This window comes from Cherax quadricarinatus, chromosome 5 (assembly GCF_038502225.1).
Source record: "Cherax quadricarinatus isolate ZL_2023a chromosome 5, ASM3850222v1, whole genome shotgun sequence".
In the NCBI taxonomy this organism is placed as follows: Eukaryota; Metazoa; Arthropoda; class Malacostraca; order Decapoda; family Parastacidae; genus Cherax; species Cherax quadricarinatus.
The window spans coordinates 21,441,448-21,468,600 of NC_091296.1; the positions used below are offsets into that span (position 1 = coordinate 21,441,448).

A 27,153-nucleotide genomic window follows, 5' to 3' on the forward strand; every position below is an offset into this window, starting at 1 on the left:
GAGCAGCAGAAACGAACATTGCCACCACAGCCAAAATCTGGGTTAGTGAATAAATTGATTCTTGAATGTTTTGTCTGTTTGTGGGAATGTGCATATATTGTCTTAATTTGTCAGTTAGGCTCAGTGCCCCATAGCAACATGTCGTAACATGAGCTTCATATCTCCAATTTCCTCCATGCCTGCGTTTTTCTCCAGTGTTAGAATTTGGTGCTTATTCTTTTCTGCCGCACAACACCTCATATGATAGCAGTCATTACAAGAAATCTGTGTTACATGAGCACATACTCGGCTCTCTTAAGTCAAGCTCTTCACCAAGTAAGGTTATCTGTTGTTGTAGCTGTTATTATTATTATTATTATTATTATTATACTCATGGGGAAGTGTTAACTCAGTAGGTCATACAGCACTTTGGGAATGACAGACATTCATTTGATCCAAGGAAGACGATGATAGCTCCTATATCAAAAGCCTTTTGACAGTATCAATAGGCACAATCATAATATAGGTCACTTTCCTACAGTGCAGAATTACTGTTGTGGCCATCATTAGTGACTAAGTATTGTAAAAATATAAAAAATCAGTTATGATAGTTAATGTTATACATTACTATCATAATACATGAAATACGAGAGAGAGAAATAATTACCTAAAATCATATTTGAAAGTATAGCATGAAAAAGAGAATAAAGAGCTAAACCAATGCTTCTTCTTAAAAAAAGCATTTAGAATGCCTTCTTATTATAATATTAAAAACAAACACTAAACCAGTATGAATCATACAGGCCTTAGCTTGCCTCTAATATATATTTGCCATCTTGAAATTGCATAACTAATAATTTTTAAACAACTCTAAATAAAACAAGGCACTCATCCATTGTATAAAATTTTACACAATGATTGGAAGGAAATTTAACTATACTATTCTTATCAAGCTCTCTATTCCAATACCAAACATGTGAACAAGATGCACCACTGTGAAAGGTTCTCTGTATGGAGGATGGCAGGGAGGCAAGGAGACCCAAATAAGAAAGGAAAACTTTCATCATCATATATTATTATTATTATAATCAAAAAGAAGCGCTAAGCCACAAGGGCTATACAGCGCTGCAGGGTAGGTAAGGAAGCAAGGGAATTGGATGGCAGAAGGGAGGGGGATGATCAGCAGGTTACAGAAAACAGCGGGGCAGGGGATAGTACGGGGGTAGAGGGTAGCAAGAGATTGAAGTAGAAAGGGCTGAAGGTATCAGAATTTGTGAAGTAAGTCAGTTGTTGTCAAAAAGTCAATGAGAGAGTCCGGATGAAAGGTGGGTCCATCAGCGAGAAGGGAAGGTAAAGAGAGAGCAGCGGAGCGAAGACGACGACAGAGGTAAATTCTGCGTGCTCGTTGATAAAGTGGGCAGTCCAACAGAATGTGGCTGACTGATAATGGAGCTTGGCAATTCTCACAGAGAGGAGCAAGACGCCTCTCCATGAGATATCCATGAGTAAGACGAGTATGGCCAATGCGAAGACGGGAGAGAGTAGTCTCCCAACCTCGACACTGGTGATAAGAAGACGGCCAGTAACCTATACTCGGTTTAATAGATTGAAGTTTGTTGCCGAGCATAGTAGACCAACGTTGTTGCCAACGGGTGTGAAGGTGGGAAGATATTGCAGCAAAATAGTCCGTAAATGGAATACCTCTATAAGAAACTGGTAGGTCATGTACTGCTGACCGCGCAGCAGTGTCTGCCTGTTCATTGCCCTGTACGTCAACATGACCAGGGACCCAACAAAAAACAATATCTTTATGCTTGGTAAAGATGCGGCGTAGCCAAAGTTGGATACGGAGGACTAAGGGGTGAGGTGTATCAAATTTTTGTATAGCCTGTAAAGCACTAAGGGAGTCTGAGACAACCACAAATGATGACACAGGCATAGATGCAATACGGATAAGTGCTGTAAGGATGGCATATAATTCAGCAGTAAAAATACTAGCCGAAGATAGTAAATGCCCTTGTAACGACGCTGTCCGGAAACACTGCTGCGAATCCTACGCCGTCAGAAGACTTAGAGCCATCTGTGTACACAGCAATGGCATGAGAATGAGAGTGAAAGTGGTCAAGAAAAAGAGAGCGGGAAGCGACCGTAGACAGTTGGGCTTTCGAGCAAGGGAGGGAGAAAGAACAGACTCGAACAGCTGGAACTTCCCAGGGGGGTAGGGAAAAGTGAGATGCTACATGTACATAGAAAGGTGGTAGTTGAAGAGAAGACAAGAGCGAATGAAGGCGAAGAGAGAAGGGACGGAGTAAACAGGGGCGGCGAACAAATAAAGAATGTCTACTAATATCAGTGACCATTCTATAAATGGAAGGATTGCGGAGATCATGAGAGCGTACATAGTAGCGCAGGCAATGGGCATCACGGCGATCGGATAAGGATGGAACGTTCGCTTCTGCATAGAGGCTCTCGACAGGGGAAGAGCGAAAAGCACCAAGGCATAAATGTAATCCTTGGTGATGAATGGGGTTAAGGCTAGAGAGAGTAGCAGGAGATGCCGCTGAATAGATCTGGTCACCATAATCAAGTTTCGATAAAATAAGGGTGGAATGTAGGCGAAGGAGGGTTCGACGATCAGCTCCCCATGAAAGATGAGCAAGGGTTTTAAGAAGGTTCAGCCGGCTGTGACAAGTTGCCTTCAGAGAGGTAATGTGAGGTTTCCAGGATAACCTACGATCAAAGAGGAGGCCCAGAAACTTGACTATCACGTTCAGGGATACGGGAGCCATAGAGGTACAAAGGATGATCGGAGATGACAGAGCGTCTAGTGAAAGTAATTTGGTGGGTTTTAGTGCTGGAAAATTTAAACCCACGTGTGGTGGCCCAATTGGAAACACGGTCGACTGCATGTTGGAGAGAAACTGTAATGAGGTGACAGTCAGCGCCTACACAGGCAATAGCGAAGTCATCAACATAGAGTGATGACCAAATATTTGATGGAAGACTAGAGGCCAAATCATTAATAGCAAGGAGAAAAAGTGTTGTGCTCAGAACACATCCCTGGGGGACACCTTCAGCTTGGATAAAGTCCGGGGAGAGCACATTATTAACCCGAACACGGAAATGCCTGTCAGTTAAAAAGTTCTTAAGGAAGGATGGTAGATTGCCTCGAAGGCCTAAGGAGTGGGCTTGGGCTAAAATATTATACCTCCAAGTTGTGTCATATGCCTTCTCAAGGTCAAAAAATATGGCAATAACTGAGTGGTTATTCGCAAAGGCATTACGAACATACGTATCCAAGCGTAGTAAGGGGTCTATGGTAGAACGTCCCTTACGAAAGCCATATTGACGAGTCGAGAGACTGTTGTGTGTCTCTAAATACCACACTAAACGTCTATTTACTAGGCGTTCCATTACTTTGCAAACTGCACTGGTAAGAGCAATGGGACGATAGTGGGAGGTTTCATGTCCCGTAGTGCCTGGTTTGCGGAAAGGGAGAACAATGGCGGATTTCCACAGCTGTGGAAGAACTCCTTGTGACCAAATAAGATTGTAAAGGCATAATAGGACTGCAAGAGCTGACTGATGTAAATGTTGTAGCATACGAATATGAATGTCGTCGGGCCCAGCTGCCGATGATCGACAAGCTGAGAGTGTTGCCTCCAGTTCTTGAAGTGTAAAAGGCACATTATACTGTTCTTCTCTGAGAGAAGAAAAGTCCAAGGGTGCTAACTCTCTGGCAGACTTTGAGGAAAGAAATGAGGGGCATAGATGGAGTCCCTGAGAAATACAGACCAGATGATTGCCAATTTCATTGGCAACATCTAGTGGGTTTGCTATATCAACACCGGCAACCCGCAGAACAGGAGCCGGGTCAGGAGAATATTTACCACTCAGTTTTCGTACTTTTTTCCAGACTGCACTCATAGAGGAAGCAGAGGTGATGGTGGAGACATAATCTCGCCAGCAAGTGCGTTTAGCGTCACGGATGACACGGCGAGCGATCGCACGCTTCTGTTTAAAATCAAGGAGTCTCTCTGTGGTTCTATTGTACCGGTACCTGCCCCATGCAGTGCGTTTCAAACGTACTGCACGAGCACAAGCAGGAGACCACCAAGGCACGCATTTCTGAGAATGCCTGCCCGAAGTTTGGGGTATAGAATGAGAAGCTGCGGTGAAAACGGAGGACGAGAAGAGGTGTAAAAGCTCATCGATGGAGGACGAAGAAGGAAACTCTTTAAAAACAGTTAGGTGTGAGTAAAGGTTCCAATTTGCCCGATTAAATTGCCAGCGTGGGGTGCGAAGAGGTGGCGAATATGAAGGGGAAGTAAGAATGATTGGGAAATGATCACTGTCATGTAAGTCCGGGAGAACAGACCAAGTGAAGTCTAATGCGGCGGAGGAAGAGCAGACTGAGAGATCGATGCAAGAGAGAGTATGAGTCCGAGGATCAAAATGGGTGTGAGTACCTGTATTTAAAACATGGAGGGGGTGGGTGGCAAGAAAAGCCTCTAACTGAATTCCACGGGAATCACAGTGAGACCCCCCCCAGAGGAAATGGTGGGCATTAAAATCACCAAGTAACAGAATCGGTGGCGGTAATGACGAAACAAGGAAGGCAATATCCGGAATAGATAATGCCCGAGGAGGAGAGAGATATAAAGAACAGAGCGTACACCACCTATGTAAGTGGATACGGGCTGCTGTGTAATGCAGCGAAGTATGAACAAATAGCTGATGGTACGGAATATCAGTGCGTAGAAGAAGGGCACTTTCATTAAAGGTCCCATCAGGAAAAGGATCTGAAGAATACAATAAATTATAGCCTGAGATGGGAGAAATAACAGCAGAGTGTAATTTTGGTTCCTGTAAGCAAACACCAACAGGGGCAAACTGGGAGAGTAACATCTGAAGCTCACCCCGATTACCCCTGAGGCCGCGTATATTCCACTGTAAATAGGCCATGATTGGCAATGATAAAGATACTTGAAATCCGCAGGTAAGGGTTCCTACGGACTAGAGGGGTTAGAAAAGTCCACATGCGGAGGCAGTGGAAAACGTTCAAGCAGCGAAGGAACGGTGCGCTGTGAAGAAAGGAGTTGCGCAGATGGAGCAGAGGAGAGAGAAAGAGCGGAAGGTGGATCAGTGTCCATTGATGGTTTGGTCTCTGCAATATATTCAGAGATTGCTTCAAGTGTTTCGGAATTCAGAGACGTCGTATGGGAGACAATATTGGAAATGGTAGGGGGAGGATGAGTAAAGATTGGAACTGTATTGGACTGTACCAAGGTAGGGGGGGGGCGAAAGGGTGGAGGGAACTGGAGAAGCGTGGCAGGGGACAGAAGAGGCAGGAACCTGGGAGGTGGCAGAAGAGGAAGAAACTTGGGAGGGAACAGGGGAGGAAGGTACAGTACGAGGAGGAGGGTGAACCTCTACACTTGTAACTGAGCCAGTGAGAGGGGGAGAACCAGGGACAGAGACAGAGAGGGTAAAATGAGGAGGTGGAAGATGGGTAGAAGGTGTTAACGGACCTTTTTTTGACTTTTGAGAAGTAGAGGGACGATTGGGAGGAGGTGTCGTACGAGGTCTCGTCGATACTGAGGCTTGTGAGAGAGAACTCGAAGAAGCGAGATCAGACTGAGGCGTTGAAGTAGGGACGTCTGAGCCGAGGACAGCAAAAGGATTAGATACATGAGTGACTATGGGAGAGGTAACCACAGAGGTGGGTGTAGAAGATGGGATACCAGAAGTGGGGGGACGTTTTGAAACACGGGAATAAGAAACACGTGGGAGTCTCCCTTGGAGGCGGAGATGAGAAACTGCCATGGCATAAGGGAGACCTTCTGTCTCTTTGAGGTAACGGATTTCCCGCTCGTTTAAATAGACTTGACAACGGCGAGAGTACGAAGGGTGAGCCTCATGACAGTTAAGGCAAGAGGGAGATCGATTGCAAGACGTATTAGAATGGTCATCGGCACCACAGACTGGGCATTCGGCGATAGATCTGCAATATTTCGCTGGATGGCCAAATCGCCAGCAATTTCTACACTGTTGTGGTGTAGGGATCACCTTTCGAACTTGTAACCGATGTCCTGCTATATAAACTGAGGATGGGAGTTCTCGGCTGTCAAAAGTTAAACGAGCCACATTGCTAGGGTATCGTCTCCGCCCGTGGGCAGGAAGAACGTAAGTGTCTACCTTGAGGATTGGGAGATCTTGGAGTTCCAGCTGTTCAAGAATGTCAGTGCCACATGTCTGGAAATTTTGTTGAACTATGGTATGGGGCAGAATGACGGTACCACTACAAGAATTGAGGGAATGATGTTTTTCAAGAGTGACAGGAACAGTATCGATATGGGAAAGACGAGAGAGCTCATGAGCCTGGGTAGCATTCTGTACAGTAATGATGCGCGTACCGCTCTTAAGAGCATGAAAAGAAATATCTTTACCAACATGGCATAGGAGTGCCTTGCCAATACTGTGGTCAGAAAGATAGGCAGTAGAGGAAGTCGGTCGTAAAGTGAAGAATTTAGTCCATTGTTCAGTCTGAAACTGAGCGTGGAAAGGTAGTGAAGGACGTGTCGATCGTTTCTGAGAAGAACGAGAAGGTGGAGAAGTATCATCAGCAGGTAATTGTCGTTGGCGTTTAGGCGTGGGACCAGAGTTGGTCCGACGTGGAACGGGTCGGCGATTTGAAAATTGCCGCACCGTAGAGGGAGAGGCCAGAAGCATAGTCAGAGGAGAGCGAAGGTCCGATAAATCGAAGGAGTCAGTCGAGGCCTCAGTACCTGAAGCGGGTGAGGAAACAGCACCGGCAATAGGTACAGAGGCATGAGGAGTGTCTGAAGAGTGGTCCAAAGACGAGGCGGGGTCAGAACAGGGTGCGGTATCAAGAAGGGGCCCGGGGGTAGTAGGTTCATGGACTAGGGCTGCCATGGTTAGGTTACTTCTTTCTTTTTGTTTTTAAGAAAAAAAAAGAAAGAAGAAAAGAAAATGAAAAGAAAATAAAAATAAAAAAAAGAATAAAAAAAGGGGGGACCAGGGAGGGATAGTTCCTAGGAGGAATGAAAGGGCCAGAAATCTCCCTCCGCGCCCAAGAGGACCTCAGCACCGCAAGTAGCGCAGATGCAGCATGGAACCCGTGCCATACCCTACCCATCATGCTAGTAAACTAACAATCCGGGATAGCAACCTCACATCTGCCGAGCTACCTCGGTGGACAAAAGAGAGGGCGGCCGGATATCCGCCACAAAGCATACCTCCTTCGGCCACCACCCCCGGAATCCGAAAGGTGGCTTCCAGAGATACACCCGTCGCCCGAAAGACACCCAAAGCTACTCCGGGATACCGGAGAGGGATCGGGACATCCCCAGGCGATCCAGATTCCACGGCAAACTACGCCACCGCCAAGAACCTCAACGGAATGGGATAGACCCCGGTATCCTTTCCCCTACCTAGGAACTAGCGCGCCTGTGGGAGAAATCCCAAAGGCCAAAAAGAGGGAAGGCAAAAGGGAGGGGTGGGGAGGAGGAGGAGGAAAGGAAAAAGGGGAGGATGGGGAGGATGGGATAGGGGAGGGGAGATTGGGGGGTAATTAGGTTCGGTCTGAGGAAGAAGACCGACAGGTCTAATTCCTCAGACCAAGAGCCTCTTCACCACGCCAAGGAGCCCCCCTTGAAGAGGCCTACAATGCAATACTACTTGCATGTTGTTCACAAAATGTGAAAAACATCAAGACTCCTGCTTGGTGTGGATGTATGCAACTTGTGGGTACACCTGCAACCATTAGCAATGTAATGTAATCCCACCCCTTAACTTTTACATATGCTAATATTTCATCTTAATTACTCCTAAATAAGAATCCCTAACTCAATTATAATATCTACCTGAATTATGATAATTACTGCATCAATTATAAAAATTTCTACCTTAATTATAACTCATATCACAGCAAAGCTGCCAATTTCTTCTGCAAATTATATTATCTAAAAAGTGTAAGGTTGCAACTGTAACAAGAAAAGAGCCTACTTATTATTCAATACTGTATATCTCAATGTAACCTGAATTTCCTTTTCTTTTAAACACATGAAATTTCTTGGGAAATGGTAACTACAATTTACCAAACACAAATCATATCATAAGCCTACAATTCTTGTTAATAATAATACAGCATTATTATATAGTTAAAAACCACATGATTATTATTTTGCTTTAACTTACATACCAGCCAACTATTTTAAGAGATCTGTAAATCTGACATATACCATAACTTATACATCAACACATGGCAAATTACTGCTACTCTTCGTAACTATCCAACAGACTAGAGATGAACTAGACGATGTTGCAATCCATCCTGTAGCATTTTCAAGCCACAAGTGAGAAAACAAGTGTGTCAGAAGTTGGATTAGGGGATAGTCAAGGTCAGGTCTGGTCAACGTAAGAAAGGTTAAGAGACAGCCAAGGTTAGGTAAGGAAAACAAAGGTTCAGAAGACAACCAAGGTTAGGTCAGGGAAAGAAAGGTTAGGAGGCAGCCAAGATCAGGTCAAGGAAAGAAAGGCTAGGAGACATTCAAGGTCCGGTCAAGGAAAGAAAGAGTGAGAGAGAACTAAGATCAGGTCAGGGAAAGAAAGTTTATTAAATAGCCAAGGTTAGGTCGGGGAAAGATCACTAAAAGCAAAACTTCGTACAAGATTTATGTAAAGACTTTCATGTATGAGGGCCACTTCAACAGACTACCTGTGAAGGCTAGTACAGATATTTATGGTAGCAGACCAGCTGATGGAACAATTATGGTGTCTAACAAGATAGAGAAGAGTGTTTCTGTCAACAACCTTGAAGACAGACCAAAACATCATCTAGTTTTATCTCCAGTTTGCAGGTTAGTTATCACTTGTTTCAGCCATGGTATGGTGATTTTTTCTTCATTGCTACTTTTTTTTTACGTACAGTAATAATAATTTAACTACCAATTACAATGCTATAACTTTTTCAGTTTTATAATTATTACTAGCATTAGGCATTACCAAAATGCCCTGAGTTACATGAGCTTAGCAAAGCTACTACTCTTTAATTATCCCTACCATACACAAATTTTATGTAGCTTTGCAAAAAATACCTCTGTAATGAAACAAAGTCATTAGACAAACCAAATTTCACTTTCATAGCAAGCTACAGAACATGCACATTACCAGGCAAGCCTCATTAAACAGTGAGGGTTAGTTCCAAAACAGGTTATTTGTTAAATGAGTGAATTTAAGAGATATCTGAGAGACAGTGCCAGAATTTATATACGGGGGAGGCTTAGGGGGGCTAAGAGATTTATTTTCAAGCTGTAACCCTACATTAAATCTTTTATCTTAAATAATAGGGTAATACTACATAGTAAATAACTTAATACTCGATAAATACAAGTCAGAATGATATACGTTAAGCAGTTATGGGAAAATGTAGTACATTTGTTATACATACTTTTAATAAGTGCATCACCATGTTAAGATGTTTTCATATACACTACAGTATACAGTGTAGAGTAATATGTTTCAAATTTAAATGGGCAACTTAAATAAAGATTTGCCTGGTACCACAAAAAGTATGTATACACAACAATCACTGATGCTACTACTAAAACAAATAAATACATGAAATTCCATTAAAGGCACACTGCAGACTGGTAAGAGTATCAACAAATGTGACCCTGTAGGAAAAATGCAATGTACAGTTATACAGAATAAACAGAAGAAATTGAAAAAAAAGAAACATGGTAAAAAAAATCCAAGACAATGAAAATGAACTAGACACATATGACACACAAGACGGTACAACTATCACACGACACTGGTAGTTTTGCACTCTTTGGGGTTCAGGGGGATAAGTATTGGGAGAATTTAAATTACCTTTTTTTCCTGAGGTGCCAAATAGGGAGGGGTATAGATCATTTAGTTTCACATATATAATTAATAGGTGAATGTCTAATAAACTTTAAAATATTTTTATTCTGTTTTTCAATAAGAAAGTCTCTCACACACTGGTCTAACTGACAAATATTAACAGCATCTAAATGAGGCTGAAGTCACACTTAAAATAAAAATTAAGAAAAAATATTAATTTCCAATGAATAAAAAAAGAATAGGTGAACATGCTTTGGCATATGTGCCTCATACCATCATACCAGCCAGTGACCAGGCTTCATGCATATAAGTCACCAAGTTTTCTTCAACACACTTGAAAAAAAAAGACTAGATTCGGAAAGTCAAACTAGCTTTTTTCTGGTAAATTAACTGTTGAGTGCAACCACAGAAACACTGTATGATACAGGTATATTTCAAGAGAAAATCATGAAAAAAAAAAAATCTGATCAAAACAAATTTCAAGTTTAAAATATAATTTTATTATGTGTAAAATTAATGAAAACAAAGTTTTAAAAAGTGTGTGGATGTAAGACAACGTCAAGTCCTATGAGGGAGATTTCAAAATATGGTTCTGTATTGTATTATTATATGGTTTTTGTATTATTCATCTCCCCCTGTAGTTGTTTTGCATGGTTCTGTATACAAAATACCAGAGTGTGTGTGTGTTATGTATGTGTATGTATGCATGTACACATACACAAATGCATGCACACACACACATACTTGTAAACTCACACACATGTACACACACATGTACACACACATGTACACACACACACACACACACACACACACACACACACACACACACACACACACACAAATAGTGACATGGTATAAAGGTATAAAGGCAAGAAGTAAAACACTTGTGGTAGACATTCATAAAGGAATGAAAGAGTGTAGTAGTAGTACAGCACTGGCTGGAGTATGACTGTGAGCTGACAAGTACTTGAAAAAAAAAAAGGCAATTATGCTGTATAGCAAAAAGACTTACGCTTACGACATTTCACCAACAAGAGATTCAGTAAAGTCTTTGTAAGTGAAATATAAAAAATAAAAGCTCTTCTTTTGCTATTTTTTTTTTAACCACTAGCAAGGTTACACAGCATCAGCAAGGTTACACAATAATGGCAAGGTTACACAGTACTGGCAAAGTTTCACAGTACTGGCAAGGTTACACAGTACTGCCAAGGTTGCAAAATATCACAAATATCACCACACAGAATATCAATCACACTTTTCTGACACAGGCCTCACATAAGAGGAAGACTCTCAGAGCATTAAAGGCATCACATCAAAACAAGATGAATGAAAAATTTAATAATAGGTTCAATAACAAGCTTAATGACAATAAGTGAATTGGAGGATTTCTTTTTTTATCACAACAGTCATCTCCTACCAAGGCAGGGTAGCCCAAAGAAGGAAGCACATTCACCCTCATTTATTCTATAGCTGTCTTACCAGAAGTTAGCATACATCACTACTCAATGACCATCTGAATCGCAACATTAGAGCAAAAATAGATGGCAGATTTCCACAAAATTCTAAGACAATACATAAAAGATAGCAGTAGCATTTTGAAAGAGCTGCCATAAACTAACACCATTTAAGTACTGCACATTAGTTTATCTAGGAAGCTAAAAAAAATTATGACAGGAATGCTGGAGAGAAAAACAAGCCTGAAGAAGATAGATATAAAGAAAAGAAACTGGGAATACTGGAGAAATGAGTTTGGAGAAGATAAGAAAGGACCCAAGTAAGATGTGCAAGAGAGCCTGGATGAGGTAATTTTCAGAGGAGGAAAAGGGGCATCAAGGGAGCATTAAATGCTTCTATGCAATATCTTTGAACATGTACAATGAGAGTAAAATTCCTAAGACTATCATAGATAGCTGCCATAATTGTTGTACTTTGTGACAACAATACTGCCAAAATTTAATCTAAAATTGAAAGTGATTAGTCTATTCAGCAAGGGATGCAAAATTAATGGTTAAGTAATAACATTTCAAAATATCCTAGGGTAATACAGGTCCTCCATCACAAATCCAGCATCATTGGGACCTGCAGTGAGCCGGATTACTGAGTTTGCCGGATTTCAGAGTGGTTAGGTTAGAATACACTTAATAAAATTAACCAACTTGACTTACACAGTTCATTGAACATCGGCAAAAATCGAACATTTCCGCTACTTTGAGTTCAATTTCAAGGTACTTTTCGTCATGAAAGCAATCAAAGTCATGTTTATTTCTGTAATATAAGTTTCATTCTATTAAATGAGTCCAAAAAAATGAGAATACAACCACAAAAACCATACGAAAATATACTGCAAAGAGGCGGCTAATGGCCGAGAAGTTAACTCCCTAATTTATCGTCCATCTTTTTTATTTTTGTTGTACATTAAGAAGCATCTTTCTATCATACATTGCCCAAGTTTCAATGAGATAGCCTAACAAACAACCGAGAAAAAAAATGCTTACCAAAAATCATATATGGCAAGCCCAAGCCAGGTACTGGAAATAAGTCACTTTGTCTGACTTTTCTGGGTTATCCTAGGTTCTCTATACATACACTGCTATGTATGATAATCTATGTAACTGTATTTGTGTATACCTGAATAAACTTACTTATTTACTTACTTCTAGTCTGTCGACTGAGTACAAGAAACCGTCCAGTCACTTATTTCAACTACCCAATAAAGTGGTCAGAAATTGGCAATTTGGCCAATTTCACACAAATTTCAACATATGCCAATTTCAAAACAGGATCCAGAATAAACAATGTAGACATTCCTGGCACTAAAATAACATTTTCTCTGTTCATTAGTCAAGGCTACAGGCCCCTCTTATATTACTCTTGCTTACCATTTGGAATTTTTATAAACAAAAAAATAGAAGATTTACTGTTATGCAGACTACTGCATTATTGTAATAATTGTATAAATAATGTCAACCCATTTTTGACTGCGTACTGGACTGGCAGGCGGACAGGTATTGGACGGTGACGTCATTTGTTCACTAAAGAATAGAACATTTTCGCTACTGTGAGTGCAATTTCAAGGTACTTTTCGTCATGAAAGCAATCAAATTCATATCTATTTCTGTAATATATCTTTCACTCTATCAAATAAGACCGAAAAAATGAGAATATAACCATAACAACCATACAAAAATATACCGCTAAGTGGCCGCTAATGGCTGAGAAGTGAACTCCGCTATTTATGGTCTGATTTCTTTCATTTTTGGTGTACGTGAAGAAGTATCTTTCCATCATACATTGCCCAAGTTTGAATAAGATAACCCAACAAACAACTGAGAAAATAATAATAATAATAATAATAATAATAATAATAATAATAATAATAATAATAATAATAATAATAATAATAATAATAATATCTTTATTTACTACACGTACATGTACAAGGTATACAGGCCTAGCTGACATAAGTGACATACTACTGTATAGAAAGCTGCTTGTTATGCAGAGTATTTCAAGAAAATTAGGTCAGTGTCCCAGGATAACACCCACACCAGTCGACTAACACCCAGGTACCCATTTACTGATGGGTAAACATATACAACAGGTGTAAAGAAACACACCTAATGTTTCTACCCTGGCTGGGAATCGAATAGTTACCAAAAATCATATATGGCTAACCCAAGCCAGGTACTAAAAATAAGCCACGTTGACTTTTTTGGGGTTATCCTAGGTTCTCTACACATATGCTGCTATGTGTGATAATCTATAGATAGAAAATAACTTTTTTGTTTCAAGTTTATGGTGCAGTACGAGTGTATATCACAGTTAGCCCTGTGCTACACTCCGTTTTCTCTAATATAAGCCCCCAAGACAGGGATAGGAGAATGGTATTTGTATACCATATCCTCTTCATACCTCCGTCGAACTGCTCGGTATTATGCCAATTATTTATTCTGGAGTATTTAACATGTTTTATGTTATTTATATTGTTTCTTATGTCATATTAGATCAATTGTGATAGGCAAATAAGCTATAGTGTTGATATTAGCGTTATAATAAAGCATATTCTCCTGCTTCATGAGACTGAGTTCATGACAACCGACAGTGGCTTCAAAGCCACCTTATCTTTAATAGATAATGTACTGTGTAGGTGCTGTACATAATGAGAAGCATTTCTTTTATTCATTGGAACCATGGCTAGGGCTAAAAGTAAGCAGGTTAAAACATTAAATGGAGAAAAAGAAATTGAAATGACTTATTCAGCAAGTAGCGCCACCAAACAGTACCAGCAGGTTGGTGTGGCGACCCTGGAAATTTGAAATTATGCTAGCCAAAATTAGTGCCGAATAACTGAAGGAACCGAATAACTGATTGCTGGATTTGTGATGGCGGACCTGTAATACAAATAAGGCACACTTGCTTTATAGAATTACAATATGTTTACTGTGTGTGTGCACAGTAAATTCCAAATTATTTTTTATCAGCACCTAAACAAGCCATGTAGATAAAATGTAAAATGTCAAAAACATGCTATAAAATGGCTCCTAGAGCAAAGAGACAGTCATGAATACTGAAAACAATGGAAAAACCTTTATTGGTAACTGAAAGAAAATTAAAATTTGATAACCATATAAAATAAATAATTTTGTAGACATCTTTATGGCAATATGAAGCCACAAATGTAAACTAAAGAAGTGATGCAAGGATTTTGGAAAGTACTGCTTTACAGTGAGAATGAAGGGGCTATCAGAATAGGATCCAACAGGAAGCTCTGTAGTAACTGCAACTATCACAGTATTTTGTACTCTCTACCATGCCTCCCAGTCTCATAAAGGCTTATTCTAGGGTAAAGTTTGAAATAAGTCCTTACATTATTTTCCAAGTGCAAATAATGATACAGTATATACTCGAGCATAGGCTTAGGTTTTAAGCCTAAGTTTCTTGTCAAAAAGAAGAGAGTCAACTTACTCATGGGCAACATTTTTGAAAAGTTGAAATCTATAAACAGTAATCCATGCACTGAAGATCATAAGGTTTGAGGAGCACTGCCATGCTAAGTAGTTACTACTCACACCTACCCATTCCACTCATCTACAGCTCTATTACCAAATTATATAAGAACATAAAATTATAAGAATAGACGAGCACTGCTGTAGGCCTACTGGTCCATGCTAGTCAGGTCTAACTCTCACCCAACCATTCCCATTTATGTATCTGTCCAACATACCTTAAAGCTACCCAGAGTATCTGCCTCATTGATGCTATTTGGAAATCTGCTTAACTCATATACACCTCTACTGCCAAATCAGTGCTTTCCTGTATCCTTACTAAATCATAACTTGTCCAGTTTGAGTCAACTGTTTCATGTTCTATCTTGAAAGGTGCAGAATGGAGATATGAATAAGGTGTGGAAGAGAAATACGAATGGAATATGATTAAGATATATACTGTGAATGTCTAACCAAGAAAAAACTTAAAACAACAGATTAAAGTTGTATAAATTCAGATTTACAAAGGAGATTCTGAAGAGAAGTTGCAAAGGTTGATAGAGGAATTTAGAAGTGAATGTAAAAAAAGGCACTTTAAGGTGACGATAGGAAACACAAAGGTGATGAAGGTAACAAAAAATCTAGACAATGAAAGACTGGATATCAGCTTGGAAGGAAAGCGTATGGAGGAAGTAAATGTGTGCAGCTGTGCTTATGAAAGATGAGGTGATCTAAAGAAATGACAAGAGTAGAAAGGTGGGTGATGTACTGAGGCATCTGTGGAGACAAAGAACGTTATCCATGGAAGTAAAAGGAAACTGTGAAGCATGAGTTTTAAACATTACAGTGAAGAGGCTGGAGGCATGGAGATGACATGTTTGAGGGCACTGAGTGGTGTGAATTCAAATATGTTATCTTCACTGCCTCCAGCCTCTTCAATGTAATGTTCTAAACTCTGATACAATTCCTTTTCTTGCTTCCATTGATAACATTCTTTGTCTCCACAGATGCCTCAATGCACCACCAAGTTTTTTTTACCCTCGCCAATTCTATGGTTCATCTCATCTTTCACAAACTTGTCTGCTGGCAAGCCTGCTCCCAAATATCTGAATGCCTTCACTTCTTCTACAGTTCCTCCTTCCAATATGATATCCAGATTTTTATTACCTAAATTTTTTGTTGCTCTCTTCACCTTGCTCCTTCCTATGTTCACTTTTAATGTCCATCTTTTGCATACCCTCCCAAATTTGTTCACCAACCTCTGCAACTTCTCTTCAGAATCTACCACAAGCACTGTCATTGGCAAAAAGCAACTGAGACAATTCTCACTCTGTACTAGATTCCTTACTTTTTAATTCTACATCTTTCCCAACACACTAGCATTCATTTCTTTCAAAAACTCATTTGTATGTTAAACAACCATGGTGGTATGAAGCATCACTGTTTAAGGCCTTCTTTTACTGGAAAATAATTCCCCTGTCTCCTACATACTTTTAACTGCTTTAAGTAACCTACCACCTATTCCATACACTTGCAACATCTGCCACATTGCTTCCCTATCTACCTATCATATGCCTTTTCTAAACCCATAAATGCAATGAAAACTTCCTTATCTTAATCTAAATACAGTTCACTTATATGCCTCAATGTAAACACATGGGCAGGGCGAGACATACAGGCGAGTCTCCTTACACCCACTGTCCCTGTTAACCTTCAGTAAAAAGGTACCTGGGAGTTAGTCGATCGTTGTGGGTCGCATCCTGGGGAATGATCAAGCACTACAAACTACTGAGAAACTCAAATCTCTCAAATAACCTAATGATGCACTTTCTGTGCCCAAAGTACACGATATGTAAACACATGGTCTACATGTACTCTACTCTTCCTAAAACCTCCTTGTTCTCTGTCTTACCCTTAATTCTGTGAATAATAATTACCATACAGTTTATCTGGTATACTCAATTTTTCTCCTTATAATTCTAACATTCTCTCTTATCTCCTTTGCCTCTATACAAAGAAACCATGCACACACACACACACACTGCCAATTCCTAGGTACATTCCCCTCTTTCATACATTTATTGAACTGCTTTTAACATTTCTGTCTTGATCCCATCAATTCCAGCTGCTTTACCTCCTTCATTTTGCGCAATGCTTCACTCACTCCCTTTCCCACACAACTGGCTCTTCCTAACTCCTAAAAGATGTTATACCTGCCTGCCCAATGTAGAAACTCACTGCCTTCCTCTCTTCATCAACATTTAACAGCTTCTCAAAATATTCCCCCACTATCTTCTCAATACCACCACTTCCCCATCTAATTTCACCCCTCTTTTGCTTTTAATTGTTAAATCCATTCCCTAGGCTTTCTCAATTTATTAATCTCATTCCAAAACTTCTTCTTAATTTCAGCAACCACTTCCTCATTTGCTCTCCTTTTATTTACTCCTGCCTCAATGTCCCTTAATACTAATAACAAAGTAAGAAAAAACTAGAGCAGCTCAGTAGAAATATTGAATCATGCTAGATACATCCACCTAGTCCCATTCATGTACTTCTCTTACCTCTTTTTAAAGATAGCCAAAGTATGAAGACAACATATAAGGAATAAAGACACAGGTTGCAGAACAAGCTTTAACTGAGACAACGTTTCACACAATGTAAAGCTTTTATTGTCCCACTAAATGCTTGTTCTGCAGCTTCTACCTTTGTCTTTGCACTTGTTGGTCATACATCATTTCTTCAGTGCACAAAGTAATGCCTCAATGATTTCACTTGCATGTTGTATTAATATTTAATGTACAATGGCAGCTACAGTAATTAAAAAGAATCCAACTGCATAACATGCACAAAATTATAAATTGTAGTTCTTAAACTTAATTTTTGCTAAATAAATATAATTAAAAGTATTGTTTTGTGAAATTTTAAGGAGGGCATTCAGCAGAGAATACGTACCAGGTACTTTTTGCGGGGGATATTTTTTTAAATACAGTAGCCCTGTAAAACATTAGAAAATCGTGGCAGCCCATTACTATATGCATGATGTCTATACACATTCTATTTTTTTTTTTTTATCTCAACAGCCGTCTTACGCCAATGCAGGGAGATCCAAAAGAAAACACATTCACCATCATTCTCTCAAATGCTGTCTTACTAGATGTATGCTGACACAACAATTCAGATTAACCTCCAACTACAATATCCCCACCCCTCCTTCAGAGTTCAGGCACTGCCCTTCCCACCTCCAGGACTCAAGTCCAGCTAACCAGTTTCCCTGAATCCCTTCATAAGTCATCATGATCACACTCCAACAGAATGTTCATTAATAACCTCTGATCTCCATACACTCCTATCTAACAAGCTCATACAAGCCTATAATACTCAAAGACCCCTTTACCCCCCCCTCCCTCCAACTATTCCTAGGATGACCCTCTATACCTTTCACCCAAGATTTATACACATTTTTCCATGCACCCACTCAATAAAAATTAACAATTACAAGTGAATTTAATTTGGTTTTTAGCTTTACATATCTACGTGATTTTTATGTTATATAAATTATCTTAGAGTGCACATCCAAAATCAGTAAGTGAAAAGTGGTAAGAAAGACCAAGCCTTCTCTGCACAATGCAAGGAAATGATGCAATCTGAGAATGAAAGATGTATGTGTGTAAAGATAGAAAGTTGAAAGTGAACACAGAGGGTATCATTGAGGGTATAAAGGTGGTTTTGTGGGTGAGGGGCTTGGGCTTCCAGCAAGCGTGTGTGTGTGTGTTAGATGTAAGTATATGGAGACGAATGGTTTTTGGGACTTGACGAGCTGTTGTAGTGTGAGCAGGTAATATGCATTTAGTGAAGCGATTTATTTTCTTTTTGGGGATTTTCTTTCTTTTTGGGTCACCCTGCCTCGGTGGGAGATGGCCAACTTGTTGAAAAAAAAAAAATTTCAGGGGAACCAGTTAAGTATAGATTTAGCCAAACTTGAGTCCTGGAAATGGGAAGTACAGTACAATGTCTGCACTTTAAAGGAGGGGTCTGAGATATTGACAGTTTGGAGGGACTTCTAAAATGTCGTATCTGAGCGCCTCTGCAAAGACAGTGATTATGTATGAGTGAGGTGAAAGTGTTGAATGATGATGAAAATATTTTCTTTTCAGGGATTTTCTTTGTTTTTGGGTTACCCTGCCTCAGTGGGAGACGGTAGACTTGTTGGAAAAAAAAAAAATTTTTACATCACATAAAAATATGTACAAAACTAAGAGGAAGTACTTTGAAAAAAAAATGCTTTAAGGAATTTTTAATTACAGTAGTAAAAATATTTAGTCTGAAAAGTAACAGAATTTGCAGCAGTTTTTTATTTCAAGTAAGTTAATATTAAAATTGTACTAGTCATCCAAAGAGTAAGATATACTATTAAGTGTCGCTGTCTACAAACCTTATACAAGATATTTAAATAAGTTATTTATTTTGAAGTGCTACCATATAGTTTTAGGAGTCTTTTTTTTTTATGCAATCTCTCTCAACCTTTGGTTACTTGTGCATATACCAAGGCCCTATAATGGCATTTTTCCAAAAAATCAGTACATCAGGTATAGATATAGGTCTACTACTGAATGCCCTCCTTAAAGCTACAAATACAAGCTGCACATACAATGTGCAAATATATACTTTACATCAATTTACATGTTTACAATGAAGAAAGCTGCAAAATAATTAGTAAAAAAAAAATAGTTTAACAAAAACTTTTTTAGAAATTTACACAAAGAAAATGGTACAAACCCATATGTAGACAATAAAACAACTGTTAAAGTAAGTACTGTATAATTCTCTCTTACATTAAAGCCTTCTTCAGCAAGCTAATGTGTGAGAGCAGCAGCAGCAGCTTATAAGATATATATATATATATATATATATATACATATACATATATATATATATATATATACATATACATATATATATATATATATATACATATACATATATATATATATACAGTTTAAAAACTGTAGTGTAAAGCACCCTTCTGGCAAGACAGTGATGGAGTGAATGATGGTGAAAGTTTTTCTTTTTCGGGCCACCCTGCCTCGGTGGGAATCGGCCAGTGTGATAATAAAAATAAAAATAATAATACATATATATATATATACATTATATATATATATATAGATATATATATATATATAATATATATATAATATATATATATATATAATATATATATAATATATATATATATATATAATATATATATATAATATATATATATATATATATATATATATATATTATATATATATATTATATATATATATATATATAATATATATATAATATATATAATATATATATAATATACATAATATATATATAATATATATATATAATATATAATATATATATAATATATATATAATATATATATAATATATATATAATATATATATATATATATATATATATATATATATATATATATATATATATATATATATTATATATATAATATATATAAAAAATATATATATATATATATATATTTTTTTTTTATAAAAAAAATAATAAATATATATATATATATATATATATATATATATATATATATATATATATATATATATATATATATATATATATATATATATATATATATATATATATATATATATATATATATATATTTTTTTTTTTTTTTTTTTTTTTTTCAACAAGTCGGCCGTCTCCCACCGAGGCAGGGTGACCCAAAAAAAAGAAAGAAAATCCCCAAAAAGAAAATACTTTCATCATCATTCAACACTTTCACCACACTCACACATTATCACTGCTTTTGCAGAGGTGCTCAGAATACAACAGTTTAGAAGCATATACGTATAGAGATACACAACATATCCCTCCAAACTGCCAATATCCCAAACCCCTCCTTTAAAGTGCAAGCATTGTACTTCCCATTTCCAGGACTCAAGTCCGACTATATGAAAATAACCGGTTTCCCTGAATCCCTTCACTAAATATTACCCCGCTCACACTCCAACAGATTGTCAGGTCCCAAGTATCATTCGTCTCCATTCGTCTCCTATCTATTGGCAGTTTGGAGGGATATGTTGTGTATCTTTATATGTGTATGCTTCTAAACTGTTGTATTCTGAGCACCTCTGCAAAAACAGTGATAATGTGCGAGTGTGGTGAAAGTGTTGAATGATGATGAAAGTATTTTCTTTTTGGGGATTTTCTTTCTTTTTTTGGGTCACCCTGCCTCGGTGGGAGACGGCCGACTTGTTGAAAAAAAAAAAAAAAAATACACACACACAAAATTTTAGTGTACCAAAGAAAGCTTCAGTGTGAAGTTAAAATATACAGTACTCATTTAAATTGTTCTATTACCTTTGTGTGGGTTTCTTTGTGCCACTGGCTGGTGTTAATTAAGCTTTTGTGTTTGTTTATAAAGAAACTGAAACAAAATCTTTGTAAGTATGGCTGAAAACTAGATAAACAGAAGGTCCTGAATACTCAACTATCTTATTATTGCAATGTAATACACTAGTATTAGTAAAGGATTAACAATGCTTACTAAATGCTTATCTAAATGACATGACTGAAAATTCATCTGGAATGCTGTAAATAAGAACAAAAATCATGCTGACAGCCTAAGATAGGAACATTATTAAATTGCTTGGTGACCAAGATACATTAATAAGAAATGAACAAAGAAATACTGAGGACTGCAATTGTTTCTGACATACTGTAGCAAATGATGAACACATTCGGCTAAATCTCTTTTAAAGGAAGAAAATTAAAGAAGCATAAATGTCTATAAGGGATTCAACACAACAAGGAAGATACAAAGAAAGAACTCTGAAAGTGCTGAATACTTTGACTAACCGCGGTCAACAGAGAGATGTGACCCATTGAGTCCAATGGTTTCTGTCCTCTTCATCAATTTCTCAGTGATCATTCGCTCCTCATCTGTGAAATCCCGACGAATCCCCGATTCCTTCTCAATTGTAGGCTCTATGAACAATCCTGCCAATGCAAAGTAAAATAATCATTGTCTAAGGTTTAAAAGGAATGGACAGTCCAAATTTATAAACTACAGTGGAACCTCTACTTGTGAGTTTAATTCGTTCCATGACCTTGCTCACAACTGGATTTGCTCATTTGCAGAGTCAATTTTCCTCACTTAAATTAACTGAAATGCAATTAATCTGTTCCAGTGGAATTCTGTACTTCAATAATTTCACTAATATCAACTCTATGACTTATTTATCTATCTCACTTCATCTGACATAATAAACAATATAAATAACATACAAACCTGATATATACTCTAAAATGAATAAAATATGTCATTCATGTGGTGGTATGGGCGGTGTCGGCCGTGGACGATTGTTTGTCTGGAGACCGGGCAAAATACTTTATGAATAATTTAGCTAATATCATCTATATGGCTTATTTATATATCACAGTTCATCTAATATGACATAACAAACAATATGAATAACATAGAAACATGATATATACTCTAGAATGAATAAAATATGTCATTCATGTAGTGGTATGGGTGGTGTCGGCAGTGGACGAGAGTTTGTCTGGAGACCGGGCAAAATATTTCATGAATAATTTCACTATCATCATCTATACGCCTTGTTTATATATCACAGTTCATCTAATATGACATAACAAACAATAAAAATAACATAGAAACATGATATATATTCTAGAATGAATAAAATATGTCATTATGTAACAGGTGGAGGCGGCCACAACCACTCCCTCTTTGTTGTGGTAAACACTGCCATCTAGTGACGGCCTTTTGAAGCCGTCTTTTATAATTGTTTTATGTAGTACATTATTATTATATATGTATTATTATTCTAGGTAGTAGGCTGGTAGACAGCAACTGCCCAGGGAGGTACTACCGTCCTGCCAAGTGAGTGTAAAATTAAAGCCTGTAATTGTTTTACATGATGGTAGGATTGCTGGTGTCCTTTTTTTCTGTCTCATAAACATGCAAGATTTCAGGTATGTCTTGCTACTTCTACTTACACTTAGGTCACACTACACATACATGTACAAGCATATATATACACACACCCCTCTGGGTTTTCTTCTATTTTCTTTCTAGTTCTTGTTCTTGTTTATTTCCTCTTATCTTCATGGGGAAGTGGAACAGAATTCTTCCTCCGTAAGCCATGCGTGTTGTAAGAGGCGACTAAAATGCCGGGAGCAAGGGACTAGTAACCCCTTCTCCCGTATAAATTACTAAATTTAAAAAGAGAAACTTTCGTTTTTCTTTTTGGGCCACCCTGCCTTGGTGGGATACGGCCAGTTGTTGAAAAAAAAAGTGTATTATTATTATACATATATTATTATTATTACATGTATTATTATTATTATTATTATTATTATTATTATTATTATATTATACTATTTGTGGAGAAATTTTCTCCAGGAGGGAGGTATCAGCCCCCTTCAGCCCCTTCAGCCCCTTTCAGCCCTGAGGGGCCCAGCCCTCTCAGAAGGGGCAAGCGTCTTGTTTACTGCTACAGTGAGTAATTGATCACAGATGCCGTACGAGTATGCGACGTGGTCAAGTGACCATTGCTCCTTGCAGTCCAGTGTTGCAGAGTGTATTTTAATAAGAGACAGTACATCTCTTACTTTGGCAGGACAATTAAGGAAAATCCTGCTCCCACTTTTATTACCATAGTAAAGATAGTGGACATTGTTGTCTATGCTTAAGACAGCAAGAAACAAACATTCTGCTTTGCTTCATCGAGGAAGTGGCAAGGAAGCAAAAGTACCATGTCAGCTTTTTCTTTGTGCTAGGGGAGTGACAACATGGGGCGCTGTGGCGTCTTCAGATTACTTTTGACTCTACTGAGAGTGACACTGACGCCAGGATAACCAACAAAGAACAACGATCTGTGCGTTAGTGTGAACAAAGTGTCTCACAAAACACAATAAACACTTAACACTTAAGAGAAGTGTGATCAGCTTCTCTTGTGATAAGATTGTGAACAATAAAGACAAATCTTGTGGAACATAGTGTACCAGTGTGCGTTTCCTAGACAATGGAAGACGTGGACATCCAAGGACACTTCAGCTTCTATCAAGTCACCGATACCTGTCGAAGGTGTGAAGAACACCATAGCTCACGTTACAAGAGCAAGATATGTTACGAATTTCTTGTGGTACAGGGGACTGCGCAGTTCTTCAGTCGCAAGGAGTTTGTAATCAGCCTATAGTCGGCAGTAAGGTGTGGACTTTTGAGTCCAAACAAGTATGTATTTTGTCAGCCATCAGTGAATGAAATATGCTGACATAACACCCCCTAGGGGTAATTTATAATCTTACAAATTATAAATCTTTACAGCCCGTTGAAAGATGGTTTCGACAGCTTCTAGACCTCGTCTGCAGGGGCGGCTGTGTAGACGATTTGCTGTCTTTTATCAGCTAAGTGTTCACTATATTTATATTTATAAATTAAGCTCAGCTGGTAATGCCATCTCTCAACATATTGGTCGTGCTCGAACCGGATAAAGGCCACACTGTGGTCCAAATATGTTGTACTACAGTGTACAAATAACCTATGAGCCAAGGTCCTTCAAAAAAAGCTGTAAAACTAGTGTTTTACAATATAAACCAGTATGAGTCCCTCCAGACTCAATCACAGAGAATGGGCAGCCAAAAGAAAACGGGCACTCACCCAGCGTTCACCCAAAGAAAACAGGAGCTGGGTGACTCACTCAACAAGAAAACGGGGGATGGCACCCGGCATCCACTGCTCCAATCTCGAAAGTGCTGACCAAGACAACAACAACCCAAGTGATGTTCAGTTTGTCTGAGTATATATACACAGTGTTTATAATGTTTAGAGACAAAAATTAAGAGACAAGATTGTGTTAAAGTTTGTTTCTTATAGATCTACCTGTTATATTAAAGGAACTTATATATAAAGTGTAAGCTTTCAAATATATATTAACAGTGACATTTATATATGTGTAAGTAATATTCACGTGTGATTTACAGTTATACAGTGACATTTATAGTGTATAGTGAATGAAGTGTATAACATCGTTATTTACGATTAATCATCGTGGTCAGGCTGACACAGCAAACTCAAGCCATAAACACCAGCCACATGTACTCTGTACCCTTCATGGTCATTCACCCTGAGGTTAAGCTTAGTGGGTCAGTAGTGTCTGACTCGATTATTGCTGACTTAAGCATAACAAAAACTCAGCTGTTTATAGCAGTACAGTGTTTTTTAAACACTCTAAGTGTGGTGCTAAAATTTTCAGTATACCATTAAAATGGCTTGTTTGAAAACTCAGTTTCAGTCTTTATAGACTAAGATTACACAATTAGAAAATCTAATTTCAGTCTGTATAGGATTAACTCAAGATACAAACATAGATTTTGATGATCTTGAGGTCAAATTCGAATTATTTACACAACGTCTGGAAATAATTAATTCAGACTATACACATTATGAAAATAAATTTCTTGAATCAGATCCATCTGAGGATGAAATTAAAAATATTTTGGATACTTTTAGTAATCAACAGTTAAGGTGGACAGGAGTACAGGCTATCTGCCGCAAAACTCTGTCACAGAGACCTACTGTAACTAGTGGTCAAACACCTGTTACACCTGTAACAACAAGTGTCCCATTACCAAGCTTACCTACATTGTCATTACCTATTTTCCAAGGTCATAATTATGAAGAATTCATTAGTGGTTTTCATTCCATAGTAAATTCACGAACTGCATAGATGAGATTGCTAAGTTCAATTATCTTAAATGTCTTGTGAAGGGAGAACCCTATGAACTGATTAAGTAATTTCCGGTGGTCAAAGGCAATTATCAAATAGCTTTACATGTCTTAGCAGACAACTACTTCGATGCTGACAAGGCTAGAGTTAGACATGCAGTCTTAATATCAAGCTTGAAGCCACCCAAACATTGTTTTTCAGACTTACAGGCATTTAGAATCACATTAGACAATAGTCTCAGATCTCTAGATGCTAAATATGACCTAAGACAATGTGATTGGTTTATCAGTGGTATTGTACAAGATAAGTTGTCACCACAAACTATTGAACGATTAAATATTATGTTCAATAAACGCTATTTCATTTGTGAAGAAATTAGCAATGGTTTACAAACAATAGTTTCATGCATGCAAGCAACGAGACAAGATGAAGAATCCACAAATCCAGTGGATAACAAACCTTCATTGACTCAGTATAAAAAGAGTATACCTACTCCCACTAAACCACAGAATGGGAAATCCCATATAGGCATTTATCAAGCTGTGAATACAACAGACAGTAAACGGACTGTCATACATAAGCGTACTCCAAAATGTGTACTTTGTGATGGAACACATTGGGCACAGTATTGTATTCAATACACATCAATGGAAGCACGTAAACAACGTGTTCATCAGCTGAAAAGGTGCATCAAGTGTTTAGGTGAACACAAGGGAGGAAAATGCTCACTGAAGAAGTGTTTTAAATGCAAGGGTATGCATCATACAGCATTATGCCCAAATACTTTTGCTGAACAGCAGAAGACTTCCACAGAATCAGGAAGTCAACAAGCAACAGCATTAAATGTTAGAGATAAGTTTAAAGCAACTGCTCTCCCGATAGCTCGAATTGAGTTATCTAATAAATTACACAAAACCAATGTGCTAACACTATTTGATCAAGGCTCACAAAGGTCCTTCATAAGAAGAACAGTGTTGCAGAAACTGAATAAACAACCCTATGCCAAAATACAGTTAGATATAGCTGGTTTTTTCCACAATTCTGGTAAACAGACATATGACCTAGCCAAAATCACTGTTGGTCTAGGAAACAGGAAAAAGACAGTAGAAGCTGTGGTAGTAGATGATTTGCCTAAGTCTGTGCAGATCCAGGGATTAAAAGAAACAGTTGCAGCACTGAAAGCAGCTAAGGTCAAGTTAGCCTGTCCTGACATACAGACGGACACTATTAGTCCAATTGATTTAATCATTGGAAGTGATTATTATCACTGTTTTGTGCAAAATATAGTAAGTAAACATGATGTTCACTTGCTGAAAACAGCAGGAGGCCACATGATATGTGGTCCCATTCCCTCTCAAAGTGAGAAAGAAACTGATGTTGATTCAGCGGAAAATGTACTAGTTACGAGAATAACCACTGATCATGTACCACAGCAAAAATTATCATTACTGGAAGAAATGAATGAACCAGTTGATAAGTTGTGGGATTTAGATGCGATAGGTATTGATGTAAATAAACCA

At 38.1% G+C, this 27,153-nt stretch overlaps 1 protein-coding gene across 3 annotated transcripts in view; it reads right to left on the minus strand.

The window, feature by feature from the left end:
- The window catches only part of LOC128684799 (USP6 N-terminal-like protein), a 118,906-nt gene that overhangs the window by 22,155 nt on the left and 69,598 nt on the right, over window positions 1–27,153 (minus strand). For all 3 annotated transcript variants that reach the window (XM_070101069.1, XM_070101066.1, XM_070101076.1), the window contains one exon: window positions 21,738–21,878. In XM_070101069.1, coding sequence (XP_069957170.1) covers window positions 21,738–21,878 — 141 coding nt within the window. The remainder of the gene's footprint in view (window positions 1–21,737; window positions 21,879–27,153) is intronic.